The sequence below is a fragment of the Panthera tigris genome, chromosome C2, assembly GCF_018350195.1.
Source record: "Panthera tigris isolate Pti1 chromosome C2, P.tigris_Pti1_mat1.1, whole genome shotgun sequence".
Taxonomy (NCBI): domain Eukaryota; kingdom Metazoa; phylum Chordata; class Mammalia; order Carnivora; family Felidae; genus Panthera; species Panthera tigris.
This window is the reverse complement of record NC_056668.1, coordinates 55,660,872-55,682,961: the sequence shown is the minus strand read 5'-3', so window position 1 is coordinate 55,682,961 and position 22,090 is coordinate 55,660,872. Positions and strand designations below refer to the sequence as shown.

The 22,090-nt window shown below is 41.1% G+C and overlaps 1 protein-coding gene and 1 long non-coding RNA gene across 2 annotated transcripts; one reads left to right on the top strand and one right to left on the bottom strand.

The window, feature by feature from the left end:
• The first annotated feature begins 9,443 nt into the window (after nucleotides 1-9,443).
• Nucleotides 9,444-17,061, top strand: DPPA4 (developmental pluripotency associated 4). Its single transcript, XM_007098649.3, has 6 exons — nucleotides 9,444-9,684; nucleotides 10,989-11,137; nucleotides 11,224-11,274; nucleotides 11,557-11,866; nucleotides 14,109-14,304; nucleotides 16,946-17,061. Exons 1-6 carry the CDS (start codon nucleotides 9,444-9,446, stop codon nucleotides 16,974-16,976), a joined length of 978 nt encoding a protein of 325 aa, XP_007098711.1. The 3' UTR covers nucleotides 16,977-17,061.
• Nucleotides 17,062-19,689: 2,628 nt separating this feature from the next.
• Nucleotides 19,690-20,349, bottom strand: LOC122241946. The gene is made up of 3 exons (XR_006222042.1): nucleotides 20,264-20,349; nucleotides 19,891-19,984; nucleotides 19,690-19,789 (listed from the first exon to the last, which is right to left on the bottom strand). It is a non-coding gene; the product is annotated as an uncharacterized LOC122241946 (long non-coding RNA).
• Between the last annotated feature and the right edge of the window lie 1,741 nt (nucleotides 20,350-22,090).

Sequence of the window (22,090 nt, the reverse complement as noted above, 5' to 3'; positions counted from 1 at the left end):
CCTGTGTTCAAAATCAATACACATTGAATTCTAGAGATGTTTTAACTCAGTATCATGTTTGAGAAGGGAAACACTCAGGAATAGGAAAATTGCATAGTCGTAATTTTCAACCATAACACAGCATCAGCTACATTTTGCCTTCCTTTGAGATACTCAGATGAAAGGCAAGCTTGCATGAATGCAAAGTGGTATTATCTATCTTCTCTTTGAGGCTGCATTTGGTAATCATTCTCATTTAAGTTACTCTTACTGTTCTATGCATGGTTATGCTTCTAGCTCAGAAGGAAAGCAATTCTTATCATAAAAGCCACCCTACTTCAGAGTCGGGTAAAATTTAAAGCCGCAAGAAAGTGAATTATATCTGACAAGAGTTAAGGCTTCTGAACAAAAATGCATACATGCTGCAGAATTAAATTAAGCCTGCTTTTATAAACTCTCATTCCTAAATTCCACGGGATGGTTATCTATGTAAAAAAGCCTCATGTACTCAAGGCTGCTGTTCTGAGTCATTGGGATATAAGAGCTGAGAGAACTCCGGAAGGTGGAACTTGCATCATCCCCATGTCCCCTGGAGGCCGTCTGCACAGCCTTCCATGCAGCCCTCCATGTGCAGGCGGGCTTGGGGGGTGGGGAGTGGGGGTGGAGACTTAAGAGAACATCAGTAAGGAGGTTATGGCAGGGGTGTGGGTGAGAAGGAATAAAATCCTGAATGCAGATGGTAGCTGTGAGGATGAAGATGAGGAATCAGTGCTGCTAAACCACTAGGAGGTAAAAATCAGTAATACTATGTGGGTGATAAGGAGAAGTTAGGATTCCATCCTCACACTGTGAACTGAAGGAACAGTCTCAGTCACCACAACTTGTCAAAATCTTTGTGTTCTCCTTCCCTCATTTGGAAGTAAGTCGTCATATCCGGGTGAGTTCTTAGGATCACAAACATTAGCACAGAGCCAGCTATTTCCCCATTTTCTTTTTCTTTTTCTTTTTTTTTAAAATATAATTTATTATCAAACTGGCTAACATACAGTGTGTAAAGTGTGCTCTTGGTTTTTTTATTTCCCTATTTTCAAATGCAGTGGGTTTATTAAGGCCTGCAGGCTCACGCCTGCCTCTTTCCCAGGCACTTACCAGCGAATGACTTGGGTAATCAACACTAGTCAGTCTTTGGGCACCATCAGTTGGCTTGCTGAAGAGCCAACTTTAAGAAACTTACCAATATCCTCTATGGTGGTGGTGCATCTCCTGGAATACTAATAGATATAATTTATCTTGGCTTCAAAAAGCATTTGAATATGTCCTCGGTAACACATTTGAGATAAACAAGGGACACAGAGCTGCCATGGTAATTGTACACATTGTGGTCTCTATGCTCCAGAGAAAGAACATGAACTGAGGCTGATATAAAGGTCAGGGGTCTCTTACCAAGCCTTGTGGCCTCACTCAAAGCTATTATCAGCCTGGAGATAGTAGCAACCTTTTCCTAATCAGGCCACTCAAGTGGATGCTTTTTTGAAAATTGTCAGCTCCAAGGTATGTTCTTTTTCAAATGTATACTTAATTTTAGATGTGCTAGTGATGGCCTTTGGACACTCAATTCTTTGGCACTTAGCACATACAGGAGGCACAGAAGCTGGAAACCTAAGAGCAGTGGTTCTCCTGGACCATAGTTAACCGGGAAGAAGGTGTGGGAGCAGGTAGGGGGAAGCAAAAGGAGAGCAGATTAAGTGAGATTTTCAAGGAATGTTACTGTTTTATACAAACATTTTGGTATTCATGTAGCATCATTAGGGCCCAAAGCTTATGTAACTCTGAGGTCTCTCTTTAACATAAAAAGAAGGCTCCATAACCATCATGGGGCTTGAACTCACCACCCCAAGCTCCACTGACTGAGTCAGCCAGACACCCCTATATAAGATTTTAGTTTTCAGATGAACATTTCTGAAATGTCTGATATTTTCTACAACTTTTTTTTTTTTTTTTTTTTTTTAAAGTAAGCTCTAGGCCCAACATGGGGCTTGAATTCATCACCCTGAAATCAAGAGTCAAATGCTCTACTGACTGAGCCAGCTAGGAGCCCCATGTCCTGTTCTTTAAAGAACCAGAACCGGTTTTCATCATCAGTGCCTGACACAGGGTGGAAGGAAGAAATGGAGGGAGGGAGACAGTTTGTAAACAAAAATAATGGATTTTTCCCCCATGATATCAGCTCTACCATCTATCTCCAACTTTTCCTTTTTTGAACCCAAATTATTAACTAACTTGATAGCCTACCTTACTCTCCAGATTTACTTCTAAATGACTTATCAGTTTCTTAAAAAAAAATAACTCCATAAAGGGCACTGGTTTCCCACTATGGGAGATACTTAAAAAGGAGAATATAATAAATTAGGGGTGTCAAGTTACTTATTACAATACCAGACTCTTGCATATGGAGAAAGGTATTCTTATACACTGTTATAAATTGGTAGAAATCATTCTGGATATGAACTCAAATATATATATTTTTAATAAACCTAACTTTTGACCCAGCACTTCTCAGAATACATAGCACAGACAGATTTAGACAAGTCCTCCAACCAGCCTCCACAGTTACCTCCTCTCAAATCTCTCCATTCCATCAAATATAAAATGGTGGTTGTATGTGATACAATCCTGTTTTGTCTTCTGTAAATGCAGATTAATGATTCTGGAAGATTCATTGCCTCCAGGTACACAAGTAAAGGCCTCATTAATTCAGATCATTTTATTCAATTAAAACTTTTTTTTTTTTTTGGAAGAGAAATACACAGAGAAACAAAAAAGAAAACCTGGCAGGAATACTCCATATCTCTCAAATAGTTATTCATCTCCCACACTCTATTAATAGAAACCTCTGTGAAATAAAGGTACCCTCCTTTACAATAGAGTGGGAAAGCTTTGAAAAAGGAGCACCCATGCTTGTATCCCTCATTGCAGCCCACATAACCAGCAGTTAGAAGGAAGAATCCTTTCAACAAGGGAGGGCAACATGGTGCCTTTGAGAAACCACAACCTCAAACTGTTGTTCTTCTCCAATAAACTTCAGTTCAAACCAGCCCTCCCTAGGGGTTCCTGGGTGGCTTAGTCGGTTAAGCGTCCAACTTTGGCCTGGGCCGTGATTTTATGGCTTGTGGGTTCAAGCCCCACATCGGGCTTTGAGGGCCTGCCTTAGATTCTGTGTCTCCTTCTCTCTCTGCCCCTCCCCAACTTGTGCCCCATCTCTCTCTGTCTCTCAAAAATAAGTAAATTTAAGAAAAAGTTTAAAACAACCCTCCCCAAATTTCCTCCTAAAACCTAATAAAAGCTGTCTTTCCTTTTGTCGCTTTGAATTTGCCTATGGGTCATAGCCAGTCTATCTTAAATTGCAATTCCTCTGCTATTCCCAAATAAAAAAAAAAAAATTTTTTTAACTTAGATAAAATTATCATGTGTTCTACTCAACACATCTAGCATTGATCCAACCTGTGCTGCATTAGACATTGTTTATTCGGGACATGTGAGAGCCAATTTAACCATCCCCACAACCCTCTGAGTAAGGGCTATTATATTCGACATTCCCATTTTACAGGTGAGGAAAGGGAAAGACTTTAAGGTGTTAGATAACTTGCCCAAGGTCACACAGCTAGGTAAAGGGTGTCAGGGTTTAAATGCAGTCTGGCTCTGAAGTCTGTACTCTTACCCACAATTCTCCATTACCACCTAAGCTGCTACACTAGCCTCCCAACTCACCTTCCGGTGTCTACATGGATCCCTCTCCAACTCTTCTAATTTTAGTTGAAAGATTTTTACAAAATGGTCATTACTGTCCACCCACCCCCACCCCACCTTGAATTGTTCAATAGCTTTCCGCTGCTCTTTGCCTAAAAAAGATTCAAAGGTCAACCTATCTGGACTCAGCTAACATTTTTCTCCTCCCCCCCTCTGAGCTCCACCCTCACAGCCTGGGTTCAGTTCTGGAAACAGTCAGAGCTGGTCCCTGCCCTCCCTCTATTCAGTTAATTCGGTTCTTCTGGTTCTTCAGATCTGACTTTCGACTTCCTTGATGAGATCAAAACCCTGATTGCAGCTCACCAAATGTAGGGAGCTTTTCTGCCTTTTAGGGGTCATAACTGAGTAGTTTTCATTGTTTTGGTAATATGTATAAACAAATTTAATGCATTTTAAAATCCTGTAAAGATTATTTTATTAGGGGTGCCTGTCTGGCTTGGTCAGTAGTTGTGAGTTCGAGCCCCATATTGGGTGTAGATGTTGCAGGATTTTTTACCTCAATACCTAGGATTTGTTGTCTCGCCACTTCGAAGAATGAAGAGGTGGATGTAAAATGAGCAACAGGCAAAATTTATTAAATAAGATTAGAAAGTAAGGATAGTAGGAAAGCTGTCTTTATAGAGGAGAGGGGACATTTCGAAAGTCCCCAACAATAGGCAAAGGTTCTTGTTTTATAAGGTTTGGGTCAGTGCCTTTTTCCCTCCACACCTCAGACCTTCTTAGGTCCCACCCTTATTGGCTGGATAACTCTGGGTGCTGGGTTGACCATTCCTGATGAGGGGTGGTCTAGGGCCATACCAGTTCCTTGTGGGTCTCAGGTTTTACGGTCTACTTATTTTTAGTCAGGTCTTTTGTCAGATTCCGGAAGGAAACCTGAGAGGGAGTCGCCTGAGGGGGTTTGCTGTGGTCAGACACTCCCAGCATTGTTCGAAAATCTGTGTTTTTACCCCACCCAGGGACCTCAGGTCCTATCCTTTCCCTCTCTTTTCCTACCATATAGAGATTATTTAAAAATATAATTTAAGAAAAGAAATAAGATTATATTATTAATTAATAATTGTGTTACTTAATGTCTATCCTTCCTTGTCTGCTTTTGTTCACCACTGTATCTCCTGTATTAAGCACGTAGTACCTATCCATTTATTGAATATTGTTGTTCAATAAATGAATGTGAGATTCAGTTATGTATATTTCTTCGACTAAGGATGAATAGAACTTTAGGCATTGACATAAAAACATTTTAAAAAGCAGTAAACAGTTTTTCTTTTGACTACTAAATGTTCTTAAGAAATTTTACACATAAATGTATATGTAAAAAAACTAAAAAATACAATGAACTTACATATATTACTATTTTACTTTTGAGAAACCAAAACACAAACACATTGTATTTGCTCAAGATTGCTTATAAATTACCATCACTCCAAGCCCAACAAAAGTATTTGGCTTTTGGCTTCATTTAAGAACTCAATATTATTTCCATTTATGCTCAAATATTTTAAATTGTGCCAATCCTCTTTAAATATAGAACATCAGCTAACCTTTATTTATTTGTTTATTTTGAGAGAGAGAGAGGCAGAAAGAGAGAGAGAAGGAGAAAATCCCAGTTAGCTCGAGCCTGATGTGGGGCTCAAACTCATGAACCCTAAGATTATGAGCCTAAGTTGGACACTTAACTGATTGAGCCACGCAGGTGGCCCCTAACTTGTTTGTTGTTGTTGTTGTTGTTTTTGTTTTTTAATGGTCGGTGCTATTCTTTCAGAAATTGTATTCCCCCAAATCACGATAGGTCTAAGAATTTCTAAATCATAATCTCAATACATACTCCATCTACAAATACAGAGATTATAGATTGTACCTTGCCCAGGATGAGATGTTTCAGTATCTGGGTTTGTACTTAATTTAGAATTTAGCAATGTTACCTCCACTTACACTGGAAAAGAAAGATGATTCATTCAAATACTTTATATATATTATATATTAAGTAAACCTCAACTAGTAAGTATTTACTGGTTGTTGTCTATGAGTCAGAATAAAATATTTATCAATCAAAACCTCCATATGACCTCCCAGATGATCTAGATTCTAAATACTTGCTTTCTTCTTTGGCACTTTGGTGATTGCTCAGTCCTCAGCTACACTTCTTCTGTACTCCTGGTTCCATTTATTTACATCCTACATCCAGGTATTTCTATCCTGTGAGCAAAGTGTCACCTTCATTCTGGGTAAGGATCATTTCTTCTTCATCATTTTGGGGAACACAATGAGATATAGGAAAACAAAACAAAGGCACAAAGCTGACTTTGTAACCTGACAGAGGGAGGTCTGAATCTCACAATCACTCGTTCTTTTTTTTTTTTTTTTTTATGCTTCTTTCTTTTTAAGAGAGAGAGAGAGACAGAAAGAGAGAGAGAGAGCCCCCGCGTGCGCACGCAAGTGGAGCAGGGGCAGAGAGACAAGGAGTCACAGAAACTGAAGCAGGCTTCAGGCTCTAAGCTGAAACTCACGACCTGAACAGCCTTCCGACGCTTAACCAAGTGAGCCACCCAGGCGCCACCCACAATCACTCGGGGTTTTTTTTGTTTGTTTTAAATTTTTTAAATGTTTATTTACTTTTGAGAGAGAGAGTGCGAGTGGGGGAGGGGCAGAGAGCTAGGGAGACACAGAATCTTAAGCCAACTCCAGGCTCTGAGCTGTCAGCACAGAGCCCGACTCCGGGCTCGAACTCACAAACCACGAGATCATGACCTGAGCGGAAGTCGGACACTCAACCGACTGAGCCGCCCAGGCGCTCCCACAATCACTCCTTCTTAACTTAGGAAATTCCCCTTCGCTTCTCATTTCTGATCCTCCACAGTTTGACAGGGAGAAGCAATCTGAGCAGGAGGCATTTTCACACTGTTTTTAAAGAGAGAATCTTGACCTTGCTTAGGAGTTAGTAAGTTAGGGTCTTGAGGGGTAGAATAAAGCTCACCTAGACTTGATTTCTGGGTCTCTCACTTACTGCATCATTCAGCAAGTTACCGGTATAATTTTATACATACTTGTGTCATCCATAAATTAGAGGACAATAAAATAATGGCTGTGAACTTTTAAACCTAAAATTTGGTACATAACAAACACTCAATAGGCTTTAAAAACTACTTTTCTTAATTGTTGGTAGACAGGAAGGTGCTGGTTATTGTAAGTACAGATGGAAAGCTGGAACTGTGATTGGTTGAGTAGCTTGCTTAAGAAATAAAATGTGTGTGGAACACGAGGATGGTTTTGCTTTCTTCAAACCACCAGTCTGGCCCTGGAATTCTATTGTTTCCACAAGTTGCATCATTAAATGCCTTCACACAACCCGTTCAGAAGTCTGTAGCAACTTTTGTTTCTGCCTTGGAATTTTTCTGAAGGAGTTGTCAGTTTCCTAAAGTCTCTTGAACTACTCTGTAATTGATTATGTTAAAAAGCTCACAGAAAGTGGATAGGAATGGTATTATTAATTCATACAAGAGTCAACTCATGAATATCGGCATTCACAAATTATGGGGGAGGGGGGAGGGGAGGAGAAAAAGAAGACCGCCCTTGGGTGACAGTGAGTGGGAGGAGACTTTTAAAAGAGTCTTGGGCCCAGGGCCGGTTCAGAATTAAGGGTTTATTTTTGTCAACCTTGACTTCTCTTTGGATATGGAGAAAGCAAAAGGCAAAAAGGTAAGTACAATTTTACTGGGTTTGTTTCTATCTGTCTTTGAGAGTCTTCTCATATATTTCTCTCTCCTGCTGAGCATATTTGATCCTAATTATGAGGAGAAAAGAATGTGCCTTAGAATGTTCTCCTCTTGTTAAAAAACGAAAAAACGCGGTCAAGTTCTAAATGATGATCGCAGCCTGGTATATTGGGGAGAGGAGACAGTAAGAAATGGGGTTTCCTGTTTGGGTTTGAAAAGGTGCTTTATCCTGTCCAAAAGAAGAATTAAGTAGCAGGGCTGGAGGGAAGTGGTAGCAGGAGGAAAGGGGAGGTGAGGGGAAAACTTTAGGAAGAGGTAATTGAGCTGAGGTTGGGAGAGAACTAGATCGTTTAATTTGCCTTCAACAGACATCAGTCTCCAACCAAAAGTGCTGGGTCTGAAGTTGTCTTTTCCCAGGGTCACTGGGGCTAGCAGATAATCAGAAGCCAGATATATTGACAAGCCCCGCAGACGGAAATTAGAGGTAGAGAGGTTTAAGACTTCCAGAAGCATCGAACTTGCGTGCCAGGGAAACCTGAGCACTCTCTAGAGTCTCTTTCTTTGGAACCATCATTTTTGCCCTTGCCATTTTGAGAGGTTTGCGAGGCCCCAAAGTGAGTCGCTTGCGTAAGGCTGTGCCAAAGTGAAATTTGAATAAGAATGTGTAGTTGCTATACAGATGTAAAATAGCATACAAATGTTAATTTGTCCTGTACTCCCTCCTTGGGGATGCTGGAAAAGATTGAGATTTAGGAGCTAATCCAGGCTTTCTTGTCTATGTGAAGTGCCTTCCTGCATGTCCTAAACTACGCGGCCTCTGAGCCTCAACTTCTGTGTCCGAAAAACAAAGTAATAAATTGTTACCAGCTTGTTGTGAGGAGTAAATGAAGATAAGAAACATGTCAACACCCTAGTAAGGTAGAGGCTCAAAAAATGTTAGTTTCTCTCTCAAATCACTATATTCCTACTGTTGTTTCTTTTGGTTCAATTAACCAATATTTACTGAGTGCCTGTGATGAAAGGGAAAGAAATTCTACCCTTATAGAGCTTATAATCAGATGGAGTAACAAGCATTGACCAGATCACACAAGCAAGTGTAAAACTGCAACTGGTAAGTGGGAGGAATGAGGCAATATGTACATTTGACTTGGTCTGAAAAGGTTAGAAAGGGTTTCCAGAGGAATGAATACTCGAAGTGAGATTCTGAAAGAGAGAAAGATTTAGGAATGTGATTAGAAGATAGGTGGAGGGGCTCCTGGGTGCCTCAGTCGTTGAGCCTCAGACTTCCGTGCAGGTGATGATCTTGTGGTTCAGGAGTTCAAGCCCCTGTCGGTCTCCGTGCTGACAGCTCAGAACCTGGAGTCTGCTTTGTATTCTGTGTCTCCCTGTCTCTCTGCACCTCCCCTGCTCACACTTTGTCTCTCTCTCTTTCTCTCTCTCTCTCAAAAATAAATAAAACTTAAAAAAAAAAAAAAAAGACTGAGGTGGAGTGAGTGATAACCCATCAGGCCAACAGAAACAGACTGGAAAGGAATTCTCTGGCCCTTGGGGCAATGGAGAGGCTGATATGCTGAATTAAAGACATTTGTATATCTTCAGGCTAAACACAGAAACCACTGAATGAGTATATAGAATCCTTCTGGCAATAGTAGGGGAAACTTTCTTCGGAAGAGGCCGAAAATAGAGGAATGGGGGAAGAATATCTTCAGGTGAGAGATAATGGATAGGGTGGGTATTACAAGGGCTGCCCCCACCCCCAGTAAAGAGCCTAGCTTCTTCTACTTTTGTTTGTATCCGTATTTTCTGTCTTTTCTTATATTTTAAAAGTAGCTCCCCCGTTTCCCCATCATTGCTTCCCCGTCTTATAAGTAAACCTGGATATTAAGAAGATTTGCCACAGGAGAATCCATACTGCCAGTGGTGTGCAATGAATGCCTTGGTGCCATGGATGTGAGCAATCTCAAGGCAGGTAGTGTATGTGGTGGGTCGGGCACCCGAGGGAAAACTGACTGGCTCCTCTCTCAGCAGAACTCCACAAAGAAGTCAGGGGAAGACTATTTCGCTTGCAAATCCCAACCTGTATCAAGAGAAACCACAGAAAAACAGCAAGCTTCTGGTGAACCAAAGTTACCAAGAACCTCAGTGAACGGGACCAAACAAAAAAGATCTATGAAAGAAGACAAAGGTAAGAACGCTACAAGTCCTCAAATCTCATTATCTTGGGTTTAAGAAGACTGGGGAACTTTTCTGAAAGAGTAGAAAAGTAGGAAAGAAAATTGGTCCTGTATTCTGAAAACCCTCCTCTTCCTTTGAGACCTAGCTTAAGTGTCATCTCCCTGAAGCCTTCTTTCAGGCACCTGTATTAAAACTGGTGTCTTCAGGTCTCCAAACTCCAACAACATTATTGGTTCTGATCATTTTGCCCTCACTGGCTACTTGGTTAAGGATCTCAATGTGCAGTGATTTAGGGACAGACTGCTATAAATTTAAATCCACTTGAAACTCTACTTTCTTTTCTTCCTTCCTTCTTTCCTTCCTTCCTTCCTTCCTTCCTTCCTTCCTTCCTTCCTTCCTTCCTTTTTTAGATTTATTTATTTATTTAAGTTATCTCTACACCCAACGTGGGCTCAAACTCACGATCCTGACATCAAGAGTCTACCAACTGAGACAGCCAGGCACCCCTCTGCTCCCTCTTCTAAGAATTGAGGACAAGATTTTGCTGGCTCGGGTTGGGTGGGGTGAAGGCTTGTTTATAGTTTCCATGGAATAATTAGAACTCACTTTTGTATAGCCCTCTAGTTGACTGTTCTGGGAGTGTCTTGTGGAAGTCTTTCCTGAACAGTGGGAGTCTGTGAGGAACCTGTGTGCAGTGAGACCAGAGCCCTGCCCTGATGGGTGGGCTGACATAATTATGGGAATGGGTGGCTTATTTTGTTCTTTGGTGAGAGGACAAGGTACCACTGATGATTGACGATGTGAGGTTTAAGATTTCAATCATTAACCTGGACCGGAAATGTGATTTCTAGTACAATCTCCTTGGAGTCTGTGGGTTAAGGCTCACAGAAAGGAGCAAGTGGGGGGTTTCAGGAAGTAAAAACTGGATATTCATAAGAGTCAAATCAGTCCTAAGTTTGAGGTTCTGTCCCTGGAAGGTTAGGGGGTCTTCTTTTGTAAGTCATTGAACTATACAATGGGGATTGGACTGTGATAACTAAGTTGTACTCTGACATTTTATTTGTTTTGCGAGAGACAGAATGTGAGTGGGGGAGAAGCAGAGAAAGATGGAGACAGAGAATCCCAAGCAGGCTCCACACTGTCAGCACAGAGCCCCACTCTGGGCTCAAACCCACGAACTGTGAGAGTATGACCAGGGTTGGACACTTAACCAACTGAGCCACCCACGCGTCCCCGTACTTTGACACTTCAGAAGGCTACACAAAAGTGAGTTCTTACTGATTTTATCCCATTCTCCTCCAACTTCCTGTTCAGAAAAGACAGCACAAGACAATGCAAGAGTAAGAATTCGGAAGAAAATCCCTATTCCTCCATTACCTTCCACACTGCCACCAGTCAACTTGCTTCATAGAGACGTGGTGCGGGCCTGGTGCCAACAACTGAAGCTGAGCACCAAAGGCCAGGTGAGGGCCTGGGGTGGGAGGCATTGCTCCCGGGAGGAAGGGTAGGAACCTTACTAGACGGTTAACTCATTTTTCTCTTATCTTAGAAATTAGATGCATATAGGCGGCTGTGTGAATTTGCTTACCCGAATCAAATGGTAAGTGATTTGTGTGGAAGGTTTAGTTCTCATTCTAATTACCTGTTTTAGCATCAAAAAGTGGAGGGATTGTCTTAGCTCCTCCTTCCGGCCCCACTCCTCCCCTGTGGGGAGGATCAGCACCCCCTCCCCACCTTCTCACCAACTCTGCACAGAGTAATAAAAATGAGACTGAACTTTTATTTTTTAAAGAAAAAATGTTATCTTATTTTTAAAATTAATTTATTGTCAACTTAGCCAACTTTGACAGCACCTTAACCTTACCAACCCTCTTTGTAGAAGAACATTCCCCTCACTGCAAAGGAGGCCAAGATTCTCACACCATCACAAAAAAGGTCAAAGATGGACAAGGGAGAAATGTTTCTGGAAAATTCTAAGAAAAAGAGCTCTTCTCATGGAACCCACCCTCCTGAAGTGGCTGCTCCCCCTGAGGGTGGGATGCAGGCCCTCGTTGGGTCTGATCCTCTTCCGGAAGGAGTCGAAACGGTGGTTGTGACAACTTCAGCCCCGGATGCTGTGTTTGCCTCCTGGTCCAGAATTGCATCCACGGCTGGGAAGATGGAGACAGTGGAATCATCACAAGATGCCTATGGTAAGCCCAATATTGAGATCTGCCTCTGGTCCAGTTGAGGAAAAAATGCTATTGATAACTAACCTCCAATCAATTTCAGGGTATTGGGGTATGTCAAAATCACCTGAAGGACTGGTGGACTCCTGACCCCTACCCACAAAGTGTCTGATTCAGGTCTGTGATAGGGCCTGAGAATTTTACATTTTTTTTTTTTCTTTTTAAGTAAATTTTTTTTTTAATTTTTAAAAAATGTTTATTCTTTAAAAAAAATTTTTTTTAATGTTTATTGTTGAGAGACAGCATGAGCAGGGGAAGGGAAGTGAGAGGGAGAGACAAAGAATCTGAAGCAGGCTCCAGGCTCTGAGCTGTCAGCACAGAGCCCTACGCAGGGCTCGAAGTCACAAACCGGAAGATCATGACCTCAGCTGAAGTCGGACACTTAACTGACTGAGCCACGCAGGCGCCCCAAATGTTTATTTATTAAGAGAGAGACAGAGAACGAGCGGGGCAGGGGCAGAAAGAGAGAAGGAGACACAGAATCCAAAACAAGCTCCAGGCTCTGAGCTGTCAGCACAGAGCCCATCACAGGGCTTGAACTCAGGAGCTGCGAGATCAGGACCTGAGCTGAAGTCAGATGCTTAACTGACTGGGCCACCCAGGTACCCCTAAAAAAGTTTTTTTTAATGTTTATTCATTTTTGAGAGACACACAGAGTGCAAGCGGGGGAGGGACAGAGAGGGACAGAGGGAGATATAAAATCAAAAGCAGGCTCCAGGCTCTGAGCTGTCAGCACCATGAACCTCAAGATCATGACCTGGGCCAAAGTCATATGTTTAACTGAGCCACTCAGGCACCCTGGGAATTTTCATTTCTAATAATCTTTTAGCCAGTGTTGATGATGGTAGTCTGGGGCCCGCACTTTGAGAACCACTACTGTAAATTATTGATGTCATCAGAAGGAAGTGGCAATCTGTTGGGCTATATTTCTTTCCCCTTTTTTATGGAATTAAAAATAAAGGTAGGCTCTAAAATCAGTTGCCTGAGCTTAAGCCCTGGATCTTCTAGCATCTGTTAAGTGAATGACATTAACTAGTTGTCTAATATAGTTCCCAGTTTCCTCATTGTAAAATAGGTTAATAATTATAGCTGCCTCATAATGTTGTAAGAATTACAGGACATAAAATTAAGGGAGACTATAAACTGGTTAGCACAATACAATGCCTGTTGAGACCACTAAGTCTATTTCATGAAGGCCAGACTGTTCTGGTTTAGTCTTTCTGTTAAAGGAAACCAGAATATATCACACCAAATTATACCTATTCTAAATTGTTTTAAAATTTATAATAAAAACTGTTTTGAGCTGATGGCAATTAAGGAGCAGCAGAAAAACATCCTTTTTTACTACCTAAAGGCAGATTTTAATTTCTCTTTTGGCTGCAATCAACTGAGAGACAGCACTAAAGACACTTGCAAACAAAACTTACTGCTTAGTTCTTTCCTGTAGATTTATCTTCCCACCGCCTGCCCTCCTTCCTCCCCCAGCCTTAAACTGCTTTCTTTTGTCCTATCACTTTTTTTTTTTTAATGTTTATTTATTTTTGAGAGAGAGAGACAGAGCATGAGCAGGGGAGGGGCAGAGAGGGAGACACAGAATCTGAAGCAGTTTCCAGGCTCTGAGCTGTCAGCACAGAGCCCGATGTGGGGTTCAAACCCACGAACCGTGAGATCATGTACTGAGCTGAAGTCGGAAGCTTAACCGACTGAGCCACCCAGGTGCCCCTGTCCTGTCATTTCTTTAGAAATTCATTGTTCTTTGTAAAAGATGCTGCATAAACTGGAATTAAAAGCCGCCATTTTGAGTTCATTTTTGTTGGTTTCTTCCAAGTGATAAGTGCCATACATGTTAATAAACTGATCTTCTTTGGTGGATCTTTTTGTTAAGGAGGTCTCCCCCTCCCCCAAAAAAGGAGTCCCTATTGCAAACCTAGGATGGAGAGAGGGAAAGTACCCCTTCCAACTATAATTTTAGGTTTTTTTGCTTTTTGGGTTTTTTTGGGGTTTTTTTTTTTTAAGTTTTCATAGGAACTGTTTTGAGTTATTTTCTAAAAGGAAGCAGGACAGAGTATGTTAAGCTAGGATTCATATCCTGGGGCTGGCACTTGAGAAAAGCAGAAGAAACAAAAGACCTTGATACATTCTCGACCAAAAGAACATTAGACTTTGGTCATGCTGTGTTCATACTTCCCTCTCTTTCCTTCCCCAGGTGTCCGGTGGTGTGTGGTCCATGGGAAAAGTCTGCCTGCAGACACAGAGGGTTGGGTTCGCCTACAGTTTCATGCAGGGCAAGCCTGGGTGCCTGAAAAACAGGGGAGAGTGTGTGCCCTCTTTCTGCTACCTGCCTGTAATTTTCCACCCCCACACCTGGAAGACAATATGCTGTGCCCCAAATGTGTTCGGAGGTAATTACCCGGTGCTTTTCTACAAACTAAAACTGGACACCTGATTTTTAGGGGGGGGGTAGGGGGAGGAGGAGACCCATGTTAATCTTAAATAGCCCTGTATTTCATGTACAAGTTGTCAGTAAAGAGTTCTAAGAAAATTATTACTTAGGTTAAGTGTATTCCTAGGAAAAAGAGCATTTATAGGTCAGGGTTTAATGCTTCCACCTAGAGACCCACCCATAATAACGGAGAAACAAATATTGATTCATTACTATATGAATGGTATATGCACTTTACAGAAATAACTAGCAAAACGACAACACAACCCTTTAAGTAGACTGTAGTCTCATGTGGATGGACTGGTATATAAACACCTGTAAAAGCCATGGATGACTTGTATCAGAGGTTTCTTTACTTAAAGGAAGAATTGCCTAGATGGAAAGAAGGAGAAAACTTATTTTTTAGTATAGGGACCAAAGCCAAGGCTGAAAGAAGTTAGGCCAAAGTAGAAACTGTCAGTATTTTAGTATGACAGAATATGGTAAAAAATGAGTCTGCTTCCTCACCTTACAAAATGGGCGTAATAATGCCTGTCTGAAGTATTGTGGAGATTAGATGAGTTGATAAATATAAAGTGCTTAGCACCATGTCTGACATATGTAAGTATTCAACCAATTGTGGGTATTAATTAGGTCAGCAAACTGAATTCCTTTCAGCAAAGTCATAAAGATGGAAACATACAATGTATGAAAAAAAAACAGTTTGGGCTCAAATTGAGCATTGTAGATTTTAAGAAATATCATTAGGTTGGAGTCTAATTATATAGTACGTTTTGAATGTTAGAATTTATCCAGTAGCCAATGGTGTTCTTTTAAAAGATATCATTTAGTTATGTGATGTGATCAATGAAATATCTTTGTAATCGCCAAACAACCAACTTTAGAAGCACAATTATGAAGAGAACAGAAGGAAGGCTACAAAAGGACTTTCTCTGTAATTTAAATTCTAAGCCAATTGATATCAACATCTTGAATGGCTGATGAGGAATAGCTCTGGGGGGGAAGGGACCTGGTATTTTGTTTTTTTCTGTGTAAACTAGACTAGTTAATTCATTAAGATTGCTGTTTGTAAATAAGGGTGGGAAATATTTTTATTAAAATAAGCCGCTGCAATTGACAAATGGGGGTGGGATGAAGTGCATTAAGTACTGTTTTACTGTCTCCAAGCACGAGCTGAAGCATTGACTCAGGGAGGGGGCAGTCCTCCACTGAAGTCCTCCATTTCCATACCTTTACACATGAGGCTTTCGCTTTCTGGCCTCAGGTTCCACATCTCTTGTATGAGGAGCCAATGGGACGGGAAGGTGTGCAAAAATCACCTAAGGTATTAAAATTGAAAAGCCATAAAGAAGTTTACATGCCAGTAAAGAAACTTTTATTCCAGAAGACCAATGTATTTAGTTTTATAGAGATCCCTGCACTTTTAAGTGCAGTTTTAAGGAAAAGGGTACATATGCAAACTTTTGCAAACAATATCAAGGGTTAGAGTGAGGGATGAGGAATCTGGCGGGGCACAGCTCTTTCTTGCGAAATGGGCCACTGAAGGGTTTGAAGCAAGTGCTGAGGCTTACATTGCCAAGGAGAGAAGGGAGTGAGATCCGTTAGAAAAATCTTGTGGGAAAGTTATTTTTGATATGTTTTAAGGGCCTAGCATCTTTGAGAGGTGTCAAAACAGAATCTGGCTTTTAAGTAATATCAAATGAAGCTGAGGAAGGTACAAATGATATACTTGCTTGGATAATATAAGAGATTCAAAGCAGTCAAGAAGACAGGTGGTTTGGTGATGCTTGACTATGAGGAGCAGAGACGGGGAGAGGACAATTGGAGGGACTTTCTGAAAGCACGAATGGAGAGGTGCAGCAATGAGATGCTTAAAGGGATTTTCCATTTGTGCTGTGTTGCAAGGGCGAGCCTAGTTGTGCTTCTGGACTTAGTCTGGGGGAGGGTTGAACAGAGAGGGAGGGTGGAAAGAAGATGATCCCTCTGAACAGAGGGACTTGGTATAGCCCAGACTTGCCTCACAGAGATCCCTCTCCCCAGCCCTCTATCGTCCTGGAACAATCCTGCCATCCTCTGTTGGTCTGCACGGGGGCCATCCTTGGTGTCAAGACTAGTGAACACCAGGGGTCTTGGACAGCTAGCTAGGCACAGAAGCCTAAAGGGGGTGGGAGCCCTGGGGCCCTGGCATGGTTACTGTCTCCCACAGGAGGAAGTATGTGAGCATGAACTTGTCTTTTCTCTCTTCTGCCTGTCCTGCTTCCTGCCACAGTTGCCGCTGCCAAGCAAGTTGAATAAAATTGAGGTCACTTTGCAGAGACCTTTCATGATCTACTGAGGCTGCTGGGCAAATAATAAAAGATCCACTCTGGGGCCTCTCCTGCCCATGGGCTGCACAGGGCAGGAACATATTACAGACACATAACTTGGCTAATTATCACACCTTGATGATATGGTCACATGCTCTCCACCCACTATCCTACACTTTAAGAGCAATTTTACTGGCAGACCACCAGTGGGTTTCCTGGCTGTTTTCAAGGGTATAACTTAATATGTCTTGGATCTCATCTTTATAAAAAACAAGCATTTTGTTTGCTTTCTAGGAATAAGGTGTTAATGAAAAGCCTCCAATGAGATCACGATACCAGAAAAAGGGGTACGACTGTGATTATAATTGATGGTAGGAAGGAAACTACCATCAACTCAGTGGTGCCACTGACAGCTGGACTGGAAACCACTCCACCCTCCACGCTTCCTGCTGACAGGACACACAGCCTGGTGGGTTGCAGATGTTACCCTCGGACCCCAAACAGGGCCTGCCTTCCCATTGGTTTAAAGTACTTAACAGTTTAAAGTCAAGAGACTGAGAAGGTTAGCAGCCTCTAGAGGAGTCAGAGTCCGGAGAATGGAAATCCAGCACTGGAAACACACCTGTTCTCCACTCCACCCCTCCACCCCTCCACGAGGCTCAGCTCAGTCTCCCACCTTAAAAGAACTGTTAAGGTCACTTCTATTTCAGAAGGGTAAGTAAACATTTGGTAGTGTGATTGACTTTTTCATCTTATTAATAAGAAGGAACTTGGGGTATGATCTTGATGTTTGGAGGAGCCAGGGGGAAAGAAAATTTCCAAAATTGCCAATTCCAAACAGAAGTAGCAGATCTGCCTGCCCATAAGTGCACAAGCATTGTGTGTGCAAGGTATGAGGTCCAGTGGAAATGACGATAGGAGAAATCCGGAGCCAGCCCTCCAAATTTCTCTTAGCTCCAAAGGGATATGGACACATAAAACTCCCAAGAGCTGGTGTTGGAGTAACTGAGCTTCGAAGTTAGAGGTTCTGCCAAGATGTTGCTGGCTGAGGCAAATGGATCTGCATGAAGGAAGTCTATGAACTCCCTGCCAGGAAGCAAAATTGGAAGTGGCTACATCTCCGAGGATCCCAGCCCTAAGGAGAAGATGGGGAAAATTTTAAAATACTAATTCACTGAATTTGAATTAATGTACTTGATCAAGTGCCTCAAAATGTAGATTTTGCAAGGAAGGGCTTTTGCAAGGAAGTGCCTCAAAATGTAGATTTTGCAAGGAAGGTCGGCTATGTCGTGTTCAGTTTATCACCAAGAATGACACAAACAAAAATGTGTTCTCTGATGGAATATAATCAATGATGCTATTCTTACCAAAAAGATTTAATATGCATCTACTCATCCAGAGGCAGGCAGTCCTGATTATACCTGTTGTCTCAGCCTTAAGTGAGCTTACCTTGCTTTGGATGGCAGTTATTTAGGCTTATCCTATGTAAAAACTCACCAAGCTATGTACTTAGCATGTATATATTTTACCATGTATAAGCCATATGTCACTCTTTTTAAAAATTTTTTAATGTTCATTTTTGAGAGAGACAGAGTGTGAGCAGAGGAGAGGCAGAGAGAGGGGAGACAGGGAATCTGAAGCAGGCTCCAGGCTCTGAGCTGTCAGTGCAGAGCCCAACATGGGGCTTGAACTCTTGAACTGTGAGATCATGACCTGAACTGAAGTCAGGACACTTAACCGACTGAGCCACCCACGTGCCCCATCACTTTTTTTTTTTTTTAAACTGCCCTGGTTTGAATGGTAAATTATAGTTCCTCTAGTTAAAAGGGTATTGGTGGGAACAATAGGAAATTTGAATATAGAGTAGGGATTAGATGATATTACAGCAATGTTAATGTCTTGGTTGTCATAGCCACAGGATTTGCATTTAACGCTTGGTTAATGAGAGAATACACAGGTGTTATAACAACTTTTATATCTGAAAACTTTTTAAATAACTTAAAATACTTGGTTGCATGTATGAAAAGATCCTTTTGAAATACAAGTCAGCTCATGATCCCCTGCTCAAAACTCTATGGGTCCTGTTTCATTCAGAAGAAAAACCTAAGTCCTCGTTAATTCCTCCAAAGCCTTACTTCAGTATCTCCTACTCCATGCCACTCACCTCTGACCCCATCTCCGGTACACTCTGCCTTTGCTGTTCCTTGACCTTGTCACTGACCGGAATGATCTTTCCTCAGAAGTCAATATGGTTAACTTTGTTTACTTTTAAGTCTTTCTTCAAATGTAACTTGGTCAAAAAAAAGCATGCTCTGAACCCCCTCATAAGCTGTTTTTCAACCCCTACCAGCACCATTTAGCCTCCTCACCCTGCTCGAGTTCGTTACTTTTCTATAACATTTATCTCCTCTAACATAAATATATATTTGTTATTGATGGTCTACCACTAATAGTATGAAGGAATTTCTGTCAGTTTTTTGCACTTAGTTATCACAGCTTCCTAAAACAGCCTGACACAGTTGGTGCTCAATAAATGTTTGTTCAGTGAATGATATGTGGAGAGGTTTCAAGTGAACTGTAAAAGGAATGAATTACAAGTTACCTAGGAATCAGTATAAAAAAAAGTCTCTGTCTTCTATCTAAAAGTATTACTATATACTCACTCTCTGATTGTACCCAATATTCTCTGGGAAAATAATTTCTTGCTTTGACTCACTTCTTGGGAAGAAAAATGTTCTGCTGTGTTTAGCACCCAGAATTCTGTTTTGTATTCTGTTTAGAAGGTTTCTTAGAGGCACCTGAGTGGCTCAGTTGGTTAAGCATCCGACTTCGGCTCAGGTCATGATCTCACTGTTCCATGAGTTCGAGCACCACATCGGGCTCTCTGCTGTCAGTACAAAGCCTGCTTTAGATCCTGTCCCCCTCTCTCTGCCCCTCTCCCACTCACTCTATCAAAAGTAAGTGTTTAAGAAAAGAATATATCTCAGTACTATTTTAGAAGGTCTCTAGCAAGTTCTTTTAAAACTACTTAGCGGGAAGATTTGTCTTTTTTCCAGCACGCCATCTTCCTGTTTTAGAATGTGAAGTCCAAAGGTGTTAAAAACATCAGTAATCACCCAATATTTCAGTCATCATTTCCTGCAGGATAAGAACATTGTTGAAATTACCATGTTTGGAAGGATAAGAAAGGAGAACTTCAGTACTGGAATGAAACAGAGTAGGGGGAGATACTGGCTTACAAAAAATGACATCACTGGGTCCAGAAGACACTTCTCAGAAGGATTTGCTTGGATTATCTTTTCTCTGGCTATGGCACCACCTACATTGGAAGCCCTGGAGGATGTAAATTATTCCAAATGTTATTAATCTCTTCTAAATCCATTACCTAAGGGAATATTTCCCTGAAAGTTTTGAGCTGACATCAGATTGAAGGGCAAATAAGCATTGAACTGGAAATGAGAAGAAAGGAATTCTGACCCTTGGGAAGGGCCTGTGAGGATCCTGAGATGAGTAGGAAAGAAACTGGAGGGTCAGTATGTTGGGAGTTCAGAACCTGAGAATACAGATCTAGATTGAGACTAGAAAGGAATGTAGGCCAAGACAACAGAAGACCTTTGTTTTGTCCTAAAGAACACAAGCCTTGGGGGCACCTGGTTGGCGAGTTGGTGGAGCATGTGATTCTTGATCCAGGGTTGTGAGTTCAAGCACCACTGTTGGGTGTAGAGAATAACATTTTTAAAAACAAAAAGCCAAGAGCCTTTTGTTAGAAGTTACTCAAAACCCTGCTTAAATCTTACTTCTTTGATAACCTCCTTTGATATGTTCCATCTCTTACAACTTTTTATATACCAGGCGCCTGGGTGGCTCTGTCGGTTAAGCATCTGACTTCAGCTCAGGTTATGATGTCACAGTTAGTGAATTCCGAGCCCCTCCTCAGGCTCTCTGCTGTCAGCATAGAGCCCACTTCAGATTCTTTGACTCCTATTTCTCTGCTCCTTCCCTTCTCACTCCTCTCTCTCAGAAATGAATAAACATTAAAAATAACCGTTTTTTGCACATACTGATTGGAAGTCACCACATTTCTTGTTAAGAACACAAGAGCCCTAAACTTATGGGGTAGTTAGATATAAGTTCAACTTCACATCCTTGAAGCTCAGTTTACTAGGTTTTTTAAATGAAGATAGCAAACCACCCTTGCAGGGTGGCTAGATTAAAAAAAAAACTTGCATGTAAAACAATTACGGTGTCAGGCAAGTGATAAATAGATACTCAGCCAAGAATAATTGCTGTAATTTGTATTATGTCCTATTATGTTTTGTTTCTATCTCTGTTTCCTGAACTGAGGTTGTCTGTAATTACCAGACACTTATTAGCCATTTCAGTAACTGTGGCTTTGGGAATTTATTTAATCTCTTTAGCCTTCTCACGTTTATGGAAGCATAATTTATATGCTGTGAAATTTACTCATTTTAATGTATAGTCTTATAAGTTTTGCCAAATGCATGTAGTCATGTAACTACATACACAAGGTGTAGAACTCTAATCACTCCAGAAAATTTCTTCTAGTCAACTCCTACCCCCTCCCAGCTCTGGAAATCAGTGATCTATTTTCTGTTCTTACAATTTTGTCTTTTCCTGGATGTCTTATAAATAGAATAAATCTGGGTTCTTTAATTTAGCACAGTACATTGCAGACTAACTCATGTTTTTGCATGTATCATTAGTTCCTTTTTATGATGAATAGTAGTAGTATTCCTTTGTGTGGATGTATCATAATAGGTTTACCTGTTCACCAGTTGAAGGATATTTGGTTATTTGTAGGTTTTGGCGATTACCAATTAAGGCCACTATTAACTTTCTCATGTGGTTTTTATGTGAACACTCAAGTTTCACTCTTGGGGTAAATATCCAAGCAGGGAGGTTGCTTAGTCATATACTAAGTGTACGTTCAGCTCTATTAGAAACTGCCACAGTTTTCCAAAATAGTTGTCACATAATTGTATTCTCACCAGAAATGTATCATAGCCAGTTGCTTTCTTCATTGACACTTGATGTGATCAGTTTTTTAAATTTTAGCCATTGAAATAGGTGAATAATGGTATCTTATTGTGGTGTTAATTTACCTTCCATATAGCTTCTTGGTGGAGTGGCTGTTAAAGTCTTTGCCTATTTTTTATTGAATCATTTGTTTTCTTATTGAGTTTGAAGAACCCTCTCTATGTAAATTTAGAATCGGTATGTCACCTTGCCCAACAAAAATCCCATAAGGAAATCTTTTTCCCTATAGGAATTTTGTTTTTAATTTTTTGTTAATGTTTGTTTTATTAAAAAAAAATTTTTTTAATGCTTATTCATTTTTGAGAGAGAGAGAGAGAGAGAGACAGTGTGAGTGGGTGAGGGGTAGAAAGAGAGGGAGACACAGTCTGGCTGCAGCAGGCT

What these genes read in the sequence shown, in the direction of transcription:
- DPPA4 (XM_007098649.3), top strand. Translation starts at nt 9,444, where the DNA reads ATGGATGTGAGCAATCTCAAGGCAGGTAGTGTATGTGGTGGGTCGGGC. An exon ending in ATCTATGAAAGAAGACAAAG is followed by an intron (nt 9,685 to 10,988) that starts GTAAGAACGCTA and finishes CTTCCTGTTCAG; the next exon opens with AAAAGACAGCACAAGACAAT. An exon ending in AGCTGAGCACCAAAGGCCAG is followed by an intron (nt 11,138 to 11,223) that starts GTGAGGGCCTGG and finishes CTCTTATCTTAG; the next exon opens with AAATTAGATGCATATAGGCG.